This window comes from Parasteatoda tepidariorum, chromosome 10 (genome assembly GCF_982258835.1).
Source record: "Parasteatoda tepidariorum strain Cologne lab strain chromosome 10, Ptep-v5.0, whole genome shotgun sequence".
In the NCBI taxonomy this organism is placed as follows: Eukaryota; Metazoa; Arthropoda; class Arachnida; order Araneae; family Theridiidae; genus Parasteatoda; species Parasteatoda tepidariorum.
In genome coordinates this window covers 44,624,693-44,643,719 of record NC_141764.1, presented here as the reverse complement: position 1 = coordinate 44,643,719, position 19,027 = coordinate 44,624,693, and the positions used below count along the sequence as shown (strand labels likewise).

The window sequence follows — 19,027 nt, the reverse complement described above, 5'->3', positions numbered from 1 at the left end:
CTGACTACTCCTTAGAACTTATCAGTTAAGATATATCAGTTATTAAGTAACCGGTTCCGATTTCTTGTTCTTAAATAACGTGTACAAAATATTAGTTCTTGAATAACGTACTCACGGTGTCAGTTCCTGAAAATAAAACACACGTTTTGCAAACGTCTAATCTAAAGTTATTAATCCTTTTATTCTTTTTTAAAAAAAAATCTGTTTGACTCAAAATTAATGAGATTACATTTGAATAATAATTTTAAAAAGTCTTATAATGCACCACAGTTTCTTTTCTTTGTTTCTGAAATATAATTCATATTTGATTTAAACATTTTATTCATTTTTCAATAGGATGAAGATTTAAATGAACTATGCATTTTTCAATACAAAATGCATTTAAGATGGATCTGAGGAAAACGTTTCTAAGAAAGCTTAGATATTTAAATGTTTTACTTTAACCTTATTTTTTAATTAGGATGAAGATCTTATGGCAATTACCTTAAAAGTTTGCAATTTCAAATGTAACGAAATTTTATAAGGTATTTTTATTGCAATACATTACTCATTGCTTTTATCGCTAAATTCACCATTTCAGATGCGTAATTAGGACGAAAAGAATAGATTAAATTTTCTTATTCCAAATGCATACTAAAAATTCTTCACAATGAAATACGCTATGATTCAATGAATACGCTAAATTCAATGAATATTACGCTAATAATGAACTATGATAGATTTGAGAAATGAGTTAGGGAAGCACTTTATACATTCAAAAAAAAATTTGCCTCGCTTGTTTGCTTTTTCAGATATATGATATTTTATTAAATCGTTTTTCGTCAAATTGAACATTTAATCAGAAAAAGGTGATAATTTTCAATTGGAAATATATATAAGAAATTATTCACAAAGGAATCGATACTTTTACGCAAATAATAAATTACAATAGATCTCAAGGAATAGGCCTGAGAAAGCAATTAATACATTTAAAGTGCTTTACTTTAACCTTATTATTTTATTCATTTGTTTGCAGTTTCAAAAGTTATAAAAGTTTTTAGAAAATATTTATATATATTTCATTATCATACGCAGTAACTTTACTTTAACATTGTCTTATTCAAATGCAATTTCAAAAGTGATAAAGTACAAGAACCAAGTCTTATTTCATAATTATACGACTAAAAAAGAGAGCAATTTCTTATAACATTACTAAATAAGATATTATATAATAGTATAAGAAAAAAAGGAATGGTAGATTCAAAATAAATAATAAGAAAATCTTCACAGAAAAATCAATATTTTTACATAAAAAATAATTAATTGGGGAATATCCTAATAAATGGATCTACAAAAGCAAATTATACATTTAAAATAATTTATCCTTAGAAGGCAACAGTGAACTATTTTGTTAATAAGAAATATATTTCAGATATTTTTGTATATAGTTTTAAAAACTTAAATAAATATGTATTATAAAATTAGTTACAGTGTCTTTACTTAAGTCAATACAGTGTTTCTTTGTTTCTTCAGTTTGATTATACCAACCTGCACTTTAGTATATATTTATAAAAGTAAAATATAATTTACATTTTAGGGCTCTAAGAGAACTTTTTCTGCTTTTATTTGTTCTTTAGCATTTATGCTATTTTTAACCTAATTGATTTGTTTTATCCATCATGATTGCTTGCATCTTAAAAAATATCTGTAGTTGATTTATAGAGAAAAGTACAATGTCAACTTTCATCATAATAAACAACACTTAAACTTGAAAGAAAGTTGTTCGCAAGTATAATACTAGTTTCCATTGCACGTATTTCAATTATAAATTTGGAGTTTAATTTAAAAAAAACTATAACTTTAAACGCGATTAGAAGATTTTGTTAAAATTTAAATCAAATCAGTAAAAAAAAATATTTCATTTATCTATTTAATTATTATTTTTTTTTTACTGAGAAATTGAAAATAAAAAACTTTTCTGAGAGAACTCCAAACAAGTCAGTACAATCAATGCATCAGAATACGACATCAGGTCAATGCTCTTCACAGTCTTAAAATTTTAAAATTAAATTCCAGCTTAGAGTTTAAGATTAGAACTAAAATTGAAAGATTTAATTAAAATTATTACTAAATATTGCAAAGAGAATTTTGTGTTGTTATATTTGTGTTACATAATCTTATAAAAGCACAAAACACATGATCTTATGAAAATTCTAACACATGATCTTATGAAAATTTGCAAAAAATTCCCCGAATCTTTTAATGAATATTTTCAATTCTGAAACTGTCGCAATATTTAAAATAAATAAATAAATAAAAATAAAAAAACGCATTGAGTTCTATGTTTCGTTTTAAATGTAACCAAGTCGCTAAAATGGTAATTATCATTGTTCCTGACATATATAACAGAAATTATTATTATCTCAATTTTTTTTTTCATTTTCATAAGATCATGTGTTAGAGGCGACGAGTATCATGCGTTACACCACGTCCCGTAAAAACGAATGAGCTTTCTTTCCAATAATGTTAAAAATCATATTTTAAACATCTCGTAACATTAAAGATTTTTTAACAAAATAAAATAAATTAGTATCCCACTTTTGTGAGACATATTCCAATAATCAAAAACTTCAAACAATAATATTTAATGACATATTAATTTTTTCTTTAAGAGACGAGTTTCATAAGAAACATTTCATTCACTTGTGTAACTTCCTTTAAATTCCTCTTGACCTTACATTTCTTTAAAGGAAATTTTAAGATGTTTTTTTTTCGTTAAAATAAATAAATAAATAAAATCTTCATAGTCAGCCACTATTTTATAATAGAGAGGGGGGAGAAGCAGTTTTTTTCCCCATTTTTAGACAATGACAAAGGAGAGAGGAAGGTAAGTTTATTTATTTTTATAAAGCATTTTTTATTTACCCATTTCTTAGACAGATATTTGTTTATTATGATATTAAATATGTATTTAAGATTTCTATTCCCTGATGTATTTTTAACGTAACTTTTCCTTTCTCTGCATTTTTAGAAATCTTATATTGGGTAAAATAATGTGTTAAAATGATTTTTCCATATTCGAAGCTATGAAGTTCAATGAGTTCGAATTTATTATTATTTTATTACATAGAAGCAAACTGAAAATTGCTTGAACAGTATCTGATGTATCAAAGGCTCTAGGATGGAAATTATGTCTGACGATTCGCATGCATGAAGGGCTGTTGCGCTCCTGAAGAAGAAGATTCGCATGCATTGCGTATCCACTGTAGCTTGTATTTTTAAAACAGCCCTTTTCAAAAATCAATATAATTTATTATTTTACTCGTAATAAGCTTTCCAAAAAGAGTGGACAAAAAAATCTGAGAAAATTGTGCAGTACTTTCCCAAAAACCAGGCAAATTTTAATTCAAAAAGAGAAGTCCAAATATATTCATTAACAAAGATATCAATACAAGAATGAGTCTTTTTATTTAGTATTTATGGCTCAACATCTTTATCAATAACACTGTTAGAAATGTTTTGTTATTCGTCTCAAGCTATAAAGTCAAAAATCTGAGGGAATGTTTAGTAAGAAAAAAGAGTATGATTTTGCGTTTTAAATCGTGTATTAAATTATTTGCACCTGCAGTGATTAAATTGCATATCTTACATGTGCCTCTCAAAACACGGAAACTGCATCTTAGTACGAGTAATATTTTGTCCTACTAGTTTTTATTAATGAAATATATCTTTGCTGTTATAAACTTTCAATTAAAATGAACAATGATGTGTTAATAAACATTAAAAATGTATGGATAAGCTATCTTATTAAATATACAATATAGTAAGTAAAAATCCAATTTAATTTGTATAAAAAAATTATTTAATTAATTGTGTATCAGGAAATTAAGCTTGTTTTTCTCTTGTTTTAATCTAGCCATACAGTGTTATTGTAAGTTCCAAAAATCACAATCATATGTGATGCCTTCAACTAGCAAGCAACATTATTTATAACAGAAGATTTTCGATTGCAATTGCTAAGAATACAAAAGAGGATCAATTTCTTGATTTAAGAGTTGTAAGAAAATGTAGCTGCACCACAACTAATTGCTAATTTTCTACAGAATTTTTTAACTTCTTAATTGAAATATTCTCGAGCAGCATGACAAATAAAAAATTTTGTTTTATTCCACTAACGAGTAGTGTCTTATTTTCCACCCCTATTCTTATTATCAGGGGTGATTGTGAGCCCAATTAAAAAGTCCTGAAAATTTCCTGAGAAAATCATTAATGACGCATTTCAAAAAATTAATATCTTTATAAATTTAAATCATTGATATTTTCACAACGTGAAAGTCTACATAAATTATATGCAGCATAATTTAAATTAATAATTATGTATTTAGTTTACTTTTATCTCTAATCACATTTATTATTTTACCAGAAAAAATATTTACGAATGAAAGAGATGCCAAGAATAAATTCTAGTTCTAATATTTTTAAATAAAATATACAATAGTTTTTATACATAAATGTGATCGATGATTTCTGTAAACTTCTGGACTGTAGATTTCCTGATCGCGGATAGCGAAACATCTGGAAACCCGGATTTTTTCCGGAGCACATTCATCTCTGTATTATTTTCAATTTAAAAATGGAAAGAGAGGGAGGGGGGTTTAATTTAAATAGTTTGTAAAGAGAGGCTTGAACTAAGCAAAGTATAATAAACAATAAGAGAAATTATGCTATGTTTACAAATAATTCGAATAGTCGAAAATAGTATTTTTTATTATTAAATAAAATGCAACTTGCAATTTATTTAAATCAGTAATTTTGACATGAAACTCAGGTTATATATCTTAATGATTATAATTTAGCTCATCTCATTTGTAATCTTATATAATAATTATAAATTTAATTTTTAACAATCTACATTGAACTTTTAGTAATCTATTATCAACCAACAACCATAAATTCCAAGGTCAGGGCTTTATTGCTCACATCCGCTGTAGCATTTTCGTCATGGTGCGGGGATTAGGTTCCCAAGTACCATATGATTAATGGATGGGAGGCCTTCTTGTGTCTTCATTGATAAGATTTGGTTTCGAAATAGTCAAATACTATATAAATATAATACACCATTTCTTACAATATATTTAATAATTCCTTTAAAATGTCCATTATAAATGGCAAAATTTCCTATAATTTACATAGATTTAGCAAATTTTTTTTCTCCATAAATGCTTATAAAAAGTAATGCTTGCATTAAGCTTTCATTTTTATTTAAAAATTCTATCATAAATTTTTTATTTCAAACTTTCTTCATAACCACTTATCATCCCACTAAAAATTAAGCAAGCCTAATAATATTGCGATCCAGTTGCAGATAATAGATTCAGACTAAAGGCATTTGATTTATATGTAAGCATAAGTAACTTGAAATGTTAATATTGGACAGTTATGGGTGATTCTTTGGAAACATGATAATTGGAAAGAAAAAAAAAATTTCAAATTTAAAATCTTCAAAATAATCATTTTTTTTTTTTTGTATATTTATTTAGTTACATTTATTAATATCTTACAGACCGCAGTGTAGTTTATTGAAATTTGTTTAAGGAAAAATATTTAATTGGTGTAATCAATTATATCTTCAAATCGAGCAAAATTAGTTGCAAAAATTAAAAAAATAAAAAGCTTTTCTTAAAATTTATAAATACAAAAATCAAATAAGAGCTGGGTCGTAGAGAGAATTTGTAATCTGACTCAACTAAAAATAATAAACTAATTAACCTTTTCCTAACTTTTCAATAAATTCTGCATTCAAAATAATCATGTCTATAAATCGGAATTGTAAAAAAATTAGCCCAACTCCGATTATGAAAATGATTTAGACAAATGTTTATAATCATGAGGATAGAAATATTACTTTTATTAATCTTACTACAATCGTTTAAATTATTACTTATTACAAAATTAATTTATAATCTTTAAACGTTTTTCAGCCATTTTTTTTTTTTTTTTACTAAAATATTAAAAAAGTACACATAAAGCTATTGAGACTGAGGGACAATCTAGCTATTGATTTTCTGGAAACGGCAAAACGTTATGATTAAATGAAAATAAATATTAATTGCGCAATATTGAGATGCAATATTGAGAATAAATATTAATTGAGCAACATTGATTGAAAATGATTGCACCATTGAGATAAAAAAAAAGGGGGGGGGGAGGGAACTTAAATAGAAAGAAAATTGTAAAGAGGAACGAAATGTTTCTGTTACTTTAATTATTCTTTGTAATTAATTCTATTTTCACCTTCAAGGCGATCTTTCAAAACTATTTCGTATTTTTATAAACTTTAATTCCTGATTTGGATTATTTTAAAATTAATATTGTCTATGGAGCTGTAATTATTTCTAAAAGCATAAATACATTACAAATAATAAAGTTAACGAATATCTTTTAGATTGATAGGTTCATATCATTGACGCATAATTAAACGTATTTTTTTTTGTAAAATTACTTTTTAAATAATTACATCCTAATACACTTTTATAATTAAAAATGTATTTATAATTATGATTTTATGTCAATCCATGTTAACATTGCAACAATTTTTATAGCAAATAATACATATTTATAAATTACTTTATTGAATATTTAACAAATAAGGTATCCTTCAGCTCATAAAATTCCTAAGTCAAATTTATTAAGCTAAGTTCTAAAGGTAAAAATTAAATTTAATGTATCATGGTTAGTTTCCTTCAATATTTATTAAAGAATCAGCTTGGGTTAAGACATTTATTTGTTATGCGTGATTATGCATTAATATTTTTTACAAATGCATGTCTTGAATCTAAGATTAAATGAAAGTTTCAATGATCGGTCGGTGATTGGCTTTCTGAAAAATTTGGAGTCGAAAATTTCAACTATCAACTCTACAACTATGGTTCGAAAAATATGAAAAACTGTTTTAAAGATAAACTAAATATATAAAACGATTAATTGTAAAAAAATGTATTAAAAATTCCTACATGGGTTCTTTAATTTTATTTTTGGAAAAAGCATAAATTATTAATAGAATAAACTTTATATTGTGAAGAAAGAAGAGTTAAAATATCTAAAAAATATAATTGATAAAAAAATCGACTTTTTTATACTAAGAAATTTATTTGTAGTATACTCTATTAAGACGGTCAACTGTAATAGCATTTTTTCCCAATTTTTTTTTATTATTAAAATCTTTCACACATTTATCTCTCATTTCCTTTATGTTAGTCAATAACTATTTTAAAGTTGCTTAAAGTTAAAAAATTAAAAAGTTGAAAAAAACGCATAAAATTTTATTTTACTTGCTGCAGGGTTCCCACGATCTGGAAAATTTTTCAAAGTGGTCGCAAATGTGAGATAAAACTAGATATTTTAAGCAATTAAAAAATATTTAATTTAAAGGAAATATATATTGGTGGAGAAAATAACTCAAGAATCGAATTTACGAATGAAAGATAAATTTAAGCATTTTTCAGTAGTCTTGAAAAATTTTAGCTATCACTCATTTATTTTTTCCAGTTTTTTTGTTTGTTTTTTAAAGGCGTTTTATTTTGTATGTTTCTGGCACAATTTTTTTTTCTTATGTCGAGGATGAGTTCAAGGTGCATAAATCCCCTTGGCAGAAGTACCTTGAAATCTTGAATAATCTAATATCTGACATTGTAGGAGTTTCATTTAATATAAAATTTAATAATAATCATTTAATAGAAAATTCTTAGTTGTATGGTGGAAATAATAATAATAAAAATAAGGTTGAAAAAATATAAATAATAGAAGAAATAATGATAAAAGAAATAAGAATAAAATATAATAAAACAAAGAGTTAGAAATAATAATAAAAGAAATAAGGCTTTTCATACCTTCAAAATTTGACGTAAATCAGGCACTTATGCACCAGTAATAAAGTCGGACATTCGTTGATCACGAAATATCCATGCATTTCACTCAATGAGACAGATATGAATAACTCTGTATCAATTTGCCCTTTACAACACTATTCTTAATATGCTTGCAATAAATTTTACTTACAAAGTTTTTTTCTTCTTCAAAAACCGTACTTTAAATTACTTTCAGATAGAAAAATTTAAATAAGAGAAGTTATTTCAAAAAATATAACACAATGAAAATACCATAAAGCTTCAAATTTAAACTACTGAGTTCCACACAGAATTTTCTCCACCCTCATCAAAAGAATTCGAAATTTCAAATTTTTTATTAGATTTTACAATAATTACAAAGCATTTTATGTAACATAAATGCGAGTGAGTACAATGTGGAATATTTTTAATTAAAGAAAATTTTGCAGATACTAGACTTAATAGTTTTTTTTTTCTAGACTTAATAGTCTTTATATTTTTTTTTTCATGTTTTTCCGTTTTAAAAATTTTCATATTTGGTTCTTTCAGCAGTCAACTTATACACCTGACATACCAAAAATTACAAGCGCGCAATCAAAAATATAGCGGGTCGACTTATATACCGGTATATACAATATACAGAATTTTATATTTTTACAATTGGGTAAATTATGTTATAAATCTTCATTGTAGTCATTAAACTTATGGTTATAAAAATAACACTTGCTAAGATTAATTTAAATCATAAATGTATAGTTTAATATCGTAAAAACAGAAGTTTCGAAATAGGCTATCTTTCAGTGCGTGTAGATACGTTGATCGAAAAATGACGTTAATAAAGTGTGACAAAATAAAAATAATAAAGATTACAAGTGAAGCAGGATGTAATGAAAACTATTTAAATATTTTTATCTAAGAAAATCAACTTCTGGAGTCGACTTCCTAAGAAAAGAATTATTTACTGATTTGAAAACAATAAAAAATACGGTATTTTGACCTGTCCCGCAAATAACCAAACAATTTGTCGATTCGGAAAAATCTGTTCAGCTTCAGTATTTTTCATTTTGGAAAAACAAAGAGTTTTGGAATTATTGGCTACATCTGAAGTTTAAGCACATCATAAATAAATGCTAATAATTAGGCTAATATTATGATAATAATTAAATGCTAATAATACGTAGCGGGTCCTAAAATTTGGCTGGGTCCAGTTATTCAAAACTAAACAGAAAAAGAAAAAAAAATCTAGGTGTATATATCTATAAACTACTGACGTAACTTATGGACGATGGGAGCTACCTAAGGCATTTGCAGCTGTTAATGTTAAACCTTGTAATTTTCAACTACACCTAGAAGATAAGAGGATTCCTAAGTTAAGCCCAGCAACCTTATCAAGTCGACCAAATTCGATTTCGTGAAGAATTTTGTAGTTAAACCTAACGCTTATTCGTGGGAGAAGGGTAAAACCGTCCATTGTTAGCCTGACGGTAAGGGAACTCAACCGGAGAGAAATTGAACATATTGCATCGTTACCAATAGATAATTTTATTCCGTTATGCTTCAGTTTTATGTAAGCACGAATAATAAAATTTCTCGAAATAAGTTTATTATGTCAAAAATTAATTTTTTTTTAATATTATTTTATGGATGCGTCCTTCTTCTCAATCTTAAAGTAACTTTCTGTATTATTAATTTTATTATTCGAATTCTTCAAAATAGAAAATTCGAAAGACTTCAATCTTCAAAGAAAGACAACCAGAAAATAAATAACTTATCAAATGCGAAAAACAAGAAGATTTTCACCGACATCAGAATTTTTCAATTGAAATTGTGGGATTGATGAGAAAAATTTAGAGGAATCGTATTTCACCACTCTTAATGACTTTTTATCATATTTCTTTTATATTACATGTATAAAAGTAACAATTTAAAATGTCTTAAACTAAGGAACCTTATTCGAAAGTAAATAATAAAAAAGAAATTTTTTTAATTTTATTTTTCAGTTTCAGTTAATATGTAATTAAGATGTGTTAACGTCCACTGCAGATTGGTAAGCAAATATATAAATCTTCAACGACGATTAAGTGCACTATTTCCACCCTTTTTGTTAAAAACCTTTAAGGTCGTAATCAGCTATATGGAATTAATAAATGAGAAGTCATAGAAGGGGAGAGGCGAATTCGTGAAAGCAGGACTTTAAAACTAGTTTATTATATGAACCTTATTGACCCTACCCAATATTTATTTCTGAGATCAATTTTTGAACTCAGAAATAAATATTAGGTTGGGTCAATTTTATTGAAGGCAAATGCATATAATTGATTTATTACATGGCAGTTCCTTCCTGGCACCCCCCCCCCCGAGGCTGGCCGAAGTATTAATAAAATATCAGAATCTAGATTTCTGAAAAACCATGAAAAAAAGATTAAATGATTGAACTCATTAACCCTTTTCTGTTGACACTAGATAAAACTTCTTTTTAATAATTAATTGAAGACTATAAGTGTTATTTATAGAATTCGAAAGAAAAGTTAATACCGAGAAATTATTTGAGCAAAAAATATGTTGAAATGTTAATTATTAGGAGTTCAATAATTTTTAAACTATTTAGTGCCTCTGAAAATTAGTTCGTGGATATCAATGCATTAAATGTTTACATAAGGCGTTTTAAATTGTTACATGCGTAAAATTATTACATTTACAAAATCGGAGTTCCGTCGAAAAAAGTTGGATCATACAGGGTTTCATAATCGAAAAAAATTTGGGAATCGCTGTCGTGATACATACTTTTTTACTTGATTGAATGCTCTTATTCTAAAAAAATGTAATTTAATCATAAAAAATTTAGTTTACAAGGAATATTTTTTCAGTCATGAAAGCATAACTTCAGTATTGCAATGGTAATAAATTTCCTTTCCTCAAAGTCCCATTGAAGGCGGCGTGATAATTTCACGGTCCTTTCTGGAAGATGAACTTTGACCTTGATGAATTTTTCCCCAAGAGCAGCTGTGGGAGGAATGCCTTCTAAGAAAAAGATCATGTGATGCTTTGGCAAGTTTCCCGCCTAACACGCCAAAACTAACGTTTTGATTGGTTCGATAGAAAAGCGCGCACTTCTGTCTTTCAATATGGCTGAGTGGAAAGTTTTGCAAACTGTTTTTTTTTGTAAGAGTTTTTATTTGAATTAATAATTTATTAAAATTGTCTAATTTGTAATAAATATAATTTTATTTCTTAATTTCAAATTCCTTTTTTTTGTTAATTTAAGATTTGTTAATTAAGATTAATTAAGATTTGTTAATTTAAGATTATTAAAAAGTTACTGTTTATTTTCCCCCTTCTCTTTCGACTTGATGTTTATTCGTAAATGAAGTAAGTTTTTTTCCCTGTATTTTAAAAATTTCATAGTGTATAATTTAGACGTAATGCATCTTTATTTTTTATTAATTATTGTTTTTTTTTTAAAAAAGTAAATATAAATTTAAAGTTAGTATGATTTTGCCTAAAATTTATGTTTAAAAAAAACACCATTTACTTTGCCTAATTTGTTTAAATAAGATCTAAATTGTATAGAGTATTATAATGTTTAAATACTGGAAGAAAAAGTATTATGTATTCAGTTTTAATATAATAATTATTTTGTTTAGAAATCGATAACCATAAATTGAAGTTTAATTAGAAATTTCTCCGAGAAAGTTTAATTCAATTAGTTATTTAAAGAAAAAAATAGTTTTGTTTCATTGAAAACGTTACCTTAAAAGCATAGTATTTAATATGCAATAAATATAAAAATTATTACGTTTGCCAAACTTTCCATTTCGAATTAACAGTTAAAACTTAACAATTTTAAAATGGATTAGCCTACTTGAATAGAGTTTCCATAAGTAAGTGTTTATTTATGTTTATCTTTGATTTTCTACTTCGTTATCCTTGTTTCTTTAAAACCCAGATTTTTCACTCTTGAACTATGTTTACATTTTGCATGCGATTTTTTTTCTATCTTCTGTACCTGTTATTTCAATTTTCTCCCCGTTCCTGATATCACGACGGTAACACCGTTCTTTTTTGGTCCTCTCCTCTTAGAGAGCGCCTTTTCTTTTCCCCATCTTCCCCCTTTCCGTCGTGATGTCATGATCGGGTTTCTCTTTTTCCTCCTACCCCTTGGCGACCTATCTAAATAGGTCGCCAAAAAATTGGCGGCACTTGGCCTTGCCGTAGTTATGATAATGATTGATGTAATTGTTGCGTTTGCGTAAAATGAAGATTCGCGATTAAAAGAATAGATTCGCGATTGCGAAGGACACCGGTTCCATTTCTAATGAGCAATAGGCGATCGCAACGCTCGCATCCGCCATCTGGGGAGAAGACCGGTTCCATGTCTTTGGCCCTTCCTTCTCCTCCTCTTTTCAGTTGTATAGGAATGTACTACGACATTTTTTCTTTTCTAAATATTTTTCATTTTAAAATCGTGAAAATATTTTTTCAAATTTCCATGATGCTTTCTTTTGAACTATGTTTAATGTAGTTTTCAATTCCATATAGTTTCCCAACTTAAAAAGAATTTAATCTGTATGAAAATCAAAACAGAAACTAACACCTTCTATGACTCTCCACACGCTATAGCTTGTGGAGAGTCATAGAAGGTCATAGAATTATAATGGTGAAAGCATGCGAAATGTTGCAATAGGTGCAGAGTTCTGCTGTATGCCACCTATAGCCTATTTCGATCTCCAATTTTCACTTTCTTTTTTCAATGAACCGCAAATGAGATTCCTTTTTTAAAGATTTTTTTTCTCCATTAGATTGACCGATTTTTCGCTTTATAACTAGATGGAGTACAACTGAGTAAATTTCTTAGAAATATTGAAAACTGTTTTTGATGGTCTAAATTTGTAAAGTATTGTATTATGAAAAGATAAAATATTGGAAGGGATAATTCACACCGCATGCAAAAAATTCACATGTTCGAATTTGGAGATACGAGTGAGAACTTAATTTCTAAAATATTTATATGTCTGCAAAAAACTGCCCAATCAAGTTCCTGCCCTCATGTTCGAATTCACAATTCCATTATACTGGCAAATTTTTTCACAGGCAGTGATAATGGTTCTTAGCTCTGATCTATGGGAATACAGCAATAATAAACATTTGGAAAGTCAGATGAATAAAAAAGTTATCGAGTCCGCGATTAGCAAATATTTTTAGAAAAAAAAGTCTTGCTTTAATTTCTCAGAAAATCTTTTAATAATTATTTTAAGTTCGCGTTAAAGAATAAAATATGTAAAATATTGTAAAAGTGTATATATGGCTTTTGTTGTTAACTTAAAATATACTAAGGTCTTCGCAATTATATAATCATCTCGGATATTAACCTTTTGGTCTTATTTTTAAATGGTCCAAATTTCTTTAAAAAAATCTACCGAGATTTGCATGAAAAACTTAAATCTGAATTACATTTTGAGATAAAATCGAAGATTTTTTTACGTAAAATATTAAGATTTGTATCAACAAATTCACATTACATTAAGAGTACCGTTGACATACAGGCTTAATTGACGCAAAATTTGAGGTCATGGTCATTCTTCAAGGTCACTCTTTACCCTGTTTTTCTCTTGCAATCACCTTTTAGCTTGGTTTGTTGGATGGTTTCCTGAACCATAAATCTCAACAAAAAAGATTTTCCTTGGAAAATACGGAACTCATTCTATTCAATGTCACACGAGAGGTTTTCCTGCTGCACACTCCTCTTTCCATCTTTAGAAAAGTTCTTATTTAGAGAACTTTAACCAGAAAAAATGGTAACCTAAGAATATATAATTAATAAAGAATTACATATACGTATATATTTAAAGAAATCGATATTTTAAAAAAGGGGGAAATAGATAATTTACAGAACATTAAATCTGAGTATCTTTGCCCCCCTGGTGCTCCGGGTGATCATGAACCTTGCCTGCTTTTTTCGCCGGTGTTGGTGCTACCTGTATCTCATCTTTTTAGTCGCTAATCCTACAATTGGAAGTCAAAGGATTATGTTTCGAAGAATTTAAAAAAAAAAAACTTTCTTTTAGGTATAGAGACGGCCAAGGCACTGTGTCTACTTTATAACTCCAAAACCATTTGTGCTTGGGTTCTGAAAATTATACGGCAAGTGCAAGGGTTAATCTTAGCCCCCAGTAATAATAATAAACACTTTTTTATTGGTTTACCGTTATGCTTTATTCAAAGTCAAACAACACATGAATCTGTGGGTTTATTATTTTTTACTTTTGATAGCTTTTGTGGTGCTTGTAAGCTTACAGTTCTATTTAATAAAAAATAAATAAATAAAATTTAAAAAAAGATAAAAAGAAAGAAACAAAAAATAAAACTATGGGATTTATTTGTATTTTTTTAATTAAGTAGATATACTATTTCATTTCCACCACCGGCTAGCCTCTTTCTCCACACGGCTTAAAGGAAGAATCCATATACTACCGTTATTGGAAGCAAGAGAACTTTTCTTTTCTAACTTATTAGCTTTCCAATAATTTTACTGGTAATTTTACACTTTATATAATTTCATTGGACAATAATATTATTGGTCATTTTTGCTTATTTGTAGTTTGCTGCTGATTGGGCTACAGGTCTTCCCTTTACAGGTTCCATTTAGGTTTCTCATCTTTAGGCGAAGAACTGTATTCATTTCTTACCTTTTGTATAGAAAAGAATTTTTTAATGGATTTTTTCAGAGAAGTCCAAGAAAAAATGCGGATAACACTGTAAATTGAAATAACAAAATTGTGTATCGAAGTGCGAAATTAATGGGAAAATTATCTGATTGTGGTAAATTTTGATTATCATTAGTTGGTCACGATAGCATCATTTTCGGTTTCTACTTTATATTGAATACAGTAAACCTTTATTTTGATGAGAATATTTTCTTAAAGCGTGGTTTGCTTAATAATGTGTTAATAACGATTTTCTTCGGAGGTCCAGAACAGCCAAGAATAATAGTAAGAAAATTGAAGCCTTAGGTTTTAAAATTATGGCGCTTGAAGCATAATTCTAATTGCGTAGTGTTGCTCGATTAATGCCGATTTATTATTTATTTAACTTTTTTACTCTTTACGAAAAACATGCATTCAACTAGTACATTACAAAATTATGCTAATAAAATTATTGTGTGCACATTTTTTGGAAATGAACGAAAGAAGAATGAATTTGATAGTTGTAAGAGGCTATTTATCAATTGCTGGTATTCAAAAAAAATCATTCATTCGGTCTACTTTATATTGAATATAGTAAACCTTTATTTTGATGAGAATATTTTCTACAAACGTGTTTTGCTTAATAACGGGTTTTTTGGGAAGTCTAGAGCAGCAAAGAATAATAGTAAGAAAATTTAAATTTTAGGTTTTAAAACAAGATTCTGCTTGCGTAGTGTTGGTCGATTTGTTATTTTTTTTTTTTTTACCCTTTACGAAAAACAGGCTTTCAATTTGTGTGCATTACAAAAATAAACTAAAAAAAGTTTTGTGTACACATTTTTGGAAATGAATGAAACAATGAATGAATCTGATAGTTGTAACAGGTTATTCATCAATTGCTAATATTCAAAAGAAATCAGTCATTCAGGTAATTTATCAATGAGCAATGTGGTCAAAGTTTCGAAATAAAATTCCCACCTCATACATACAAAAGTAAGTGGAAAAAAAGTTTCAAAATATTTGCATTATTGTTGTATTAGTTTTTATTACTATTTATTACTTGCTAATATTCAAAAGAAATCAGTCATTCGGTAATGCATCAATGGAGTAAATGGCTATCTTAAAAATCCTCTCTCACAAAAAAAAAAAAAAAAAAAAAAAGAGAGTAAAGAGCCAAAGAATTCTATGCTAAATTTTTACTGCAGCAAGCTTATAATATTTAGAAGGAGAAAATTCAAACCCGGCCACTTATTTGGTTAGCAAGAAAGGTAATGAACACTAACTCTCTTGTACGATTTCTCGTTATTGGATTATTATGTTGTAGGGTTTCAATCTGAGAAGATAAGGACCATTTCTTTTATGGGAATGACACCGTTTATTTCACGATAGATTTGTAAGTAATGAATAGTTTATGTATTTTCTTCTTGAATTCGTCAAAAATACTTAATTTCTTTAAACAAATCTTAATTAACAGTATTTTAATCAACAGTTTTTCTGAATAGCTTTTATGTTAGCTAAGGGAAAAAAGGATCATTAAAGCATTTTATTAAAAGTAATTCCATGTTTTTATATCGACGTTGCTTTAATGTATAACATTTTGATAAAAGCTATTATGGTTATATATTAGAAATAATATTACATAATTTAATGAAAGGAAATGTGTGATTTTTCTTTTAATTTTTTATTTAGAGCAAGGGAAGTATATATGATTTAAATTTGAAAATGATAATTTGCTTTCTATTTTAATTTTTTTGTTCTGTAAATAATGCTAACATGTTTCATATCATTTTTAAGTGATTTATATTTATGTTTGAGATTAGTTTTCCTTTTTTATCAAGTGTGCATGCCCCTTCCTTTCTCCTCAAAAAAAAAAAAAAAAAAAAATCTAAAAATTAAAGAAAACTAAACGTGAAATACTACTACTAATAATAAATTATCCAAATCTGCTTTTTTCTCCAGGTTGTAATATATGAAAAATAATTTAAAAGAATTACTGCACCATCTTAACAACAAAACGCAGCATTGTAGGAATTTATAATTTTATGGAAAAAAGGTTGAACTTAAGCAACTTTAGACTGGAATGGAAAGTTTTAATAGAACTAAAATAGAAGATAGATCTACTCATTTCAAAATTTTGAAAAAACAAAAAAATATTATCTGCGAGAAAGGTTTGAATAAATATTTGATTTTAAGCATTTTTTGAAAGTTTATGAAAAATAATTTAAAAGAATTGCTTTTGAATTGTATGAAAAATAATTTAAAAGAATTACTGCTCCATCTTAACAAAATGCTACATTGTAAGAAGTTTGGTAGATAATTCTACGGAAAAAAGGCTGAACTTAAGTAACTTTAGACTGGAATGGGAAAATTTTAATAGAACTAAAATAGAAGATAGATCTACTCATTTCAAAAGTTTGAATGAACAAAAAAATATTAGCTTCGAGAAAAATTTGAATAAATATTTGATTTTAAGCATTTTTGAAAGTTTTCAATTCATTTTGACGTTTAGTATGATGAACTATATGAAATTAATTATTTGTTTAGATTTTTCTCTCTTCTGTTTTTACATTAAAAAAGTTGAAATGTTTAATCATCTACATTTGAGAAAACTTACAGTGCTAAAATACATTCCCTTTAAATTTTGATATAAGAGTATCATTACTTGAAATAATTTAAATTTCGAGTAAAGATACTTTTATATCAATATTAGATTTACCTGTTTTTTCGCAAAAAATCAATAAATATATTATTGAGACAAAATTATTTAAACTTCTTCCATAAATAAATTACTTATTTATATCATTATTACACATATATTTTTCTTAATCAGACGTAAATTAAAGAGGTGAAAAAAAAGGAAGAAAAGAAAGAAAGTTCTTGCAATGGCAGGTAAGAAATTTATATTTTATTATTTCATCACTACACAAGTTATTATTAATTTAGTGCTAACTGAAAAAAACTAAAACATACTGTAAAAATAAATCTGCTAATAAACAAAATTGCGCTAACAGTTAAACCGTCAAGATTTTCTTGCCAATTCACATTTTTTTACTTTGAATTCTTACTTCAAATTTCTCTTTCTGAAGCGATGACTTCTTTCGTCTAGACACAAAATTACTGTGACTAATTCAGTACTTATTCAGGAAAAAAATTACTTATCGTCTGCTTTAAATTTTCTTATACGAAACTCACCAGAGTTATCGAGAATCAAGGTTTGCCAAGAAAAGTAGTAAATACTTAAAGTACCATATCAGTTTCTAGACGACAACATGTTGAGTACAAAAAACATGTATATTTTTATATCATTTGAAAAAATTTGAGTGCGGAGAAATTTTTACTTTTAATTAGATTTTTTAGGTATCCGACTACCTTCGGGACAAAATTTTTGAAAAATAAATATTTTTCACAACATTATTGCAATTTATATTGTATATTAATTTAAATAAACATATTTAATAGAGAAAATTTTAATATACAGGAAATTTTTTGTTTAAAGAGTATTTTTTAGATAATTTTAATGAAAATAACTCATTAACGGAAAACACTCTACACAAAAAACTATTGTACATGCAGCTATCAAACTTTTTGAGCCGTTTCGTATAACCCTCTGAAGTGTTATGAACCTCAACTTAAATGATAGCATGAAATTAAAAAAATTTATGGAGTGTTAAGCATATTTTTCCATTTTTTTTCACATTTTCTTCACATTATCTACTGCAAAATATCTCATAAAACAAAAAATAATACAGTTATCTGAATTCTGGAGGTCTGTTACATAACCACCAATACAAGAAACAATCTCTGAAAGTTTGAAGACAAATTTATTATAATTAGTTGAGTTATCTTGTTTTCCGTAGACAAAAAACAGCAAAATTGTCATTTTGAGAAAAACACAATTAAAGTTTATAATTACATTTTTTCTAAAAACTATGAATGTTTGTCAGTAGGAAGTTATTATATTTTAAAGGGAGCATATTCCTTCACACATTTTCTTAGTTTTATTTAACGTAGCGATATTTTAACGTATTATTTAGCGATATTTTAAAGTATTTAGTGAATAACATCAAAAGTCTACTACTTATAAAGCATTTAACACAGGAACAATTTTTTATTAAACAACCATCTTACTGTATTTTCACACTTTAATATATATGTCTAAATATAGTTTTTTATTAATAATTAGAAGTAAAAAATATTTTTTATAATATTTATAATAGCTCAAACCTAGAATTTTCTTCTAAATGCAATTTGTTATCATAGCAAACCGGACAACATAATGAAGCTAATATCACCATTAGGATCTCAATATCAATTATTTGATTGCCACACAGATTGTTTTTATCCAAAGGCATCAGTTCTTTATTGACATTCATAGAAATCGATAATTTTGAAGAGCTTGAAGTAATAGATTCATCTGCTTTACACAATTTTGAATAAATGGTATAATCAACTTTACTCAAATCATCGCTTTTGGTGGCA

At 26.8% G+C, this 19,027-nt stretch overlaps 1 protein-coding gene across 2 annotated transcripts in view; it reads left to right on the top strand.

The window, feature by feature from the left end:
- Positions 1 to 15,874: 15,874 nt before the first annotated feature.
- The window catches only part of LOC107451366 (uncharacterized), an 82,367-nt gene continuing 79,214 nt past the window's right edge, over positions 15,875 to 19,027 (top strand). Inside the window, exons 1-2 of one of the 2 annotated variants that reach the window (XM_071184632.2) lie at positions 15,875 to 15,941; positions 17,379 to 17,437. In XM_071184632.2, the coding sequence (XP_071040733.2) occupies positions 17,431 to 17,437 (7 nt within the window). In that variant the 5' untranslated portion in view covers positions 15,875 to 15,941; positions 17,379 to 17,430. Of the gene's footprint in view, positions 16,101 to 17,378; positions 17,438 to 19,027 lie in introns of both variants that reach the window. The other variant, XM_087154236.1, reaches the window with a different exon arrangement.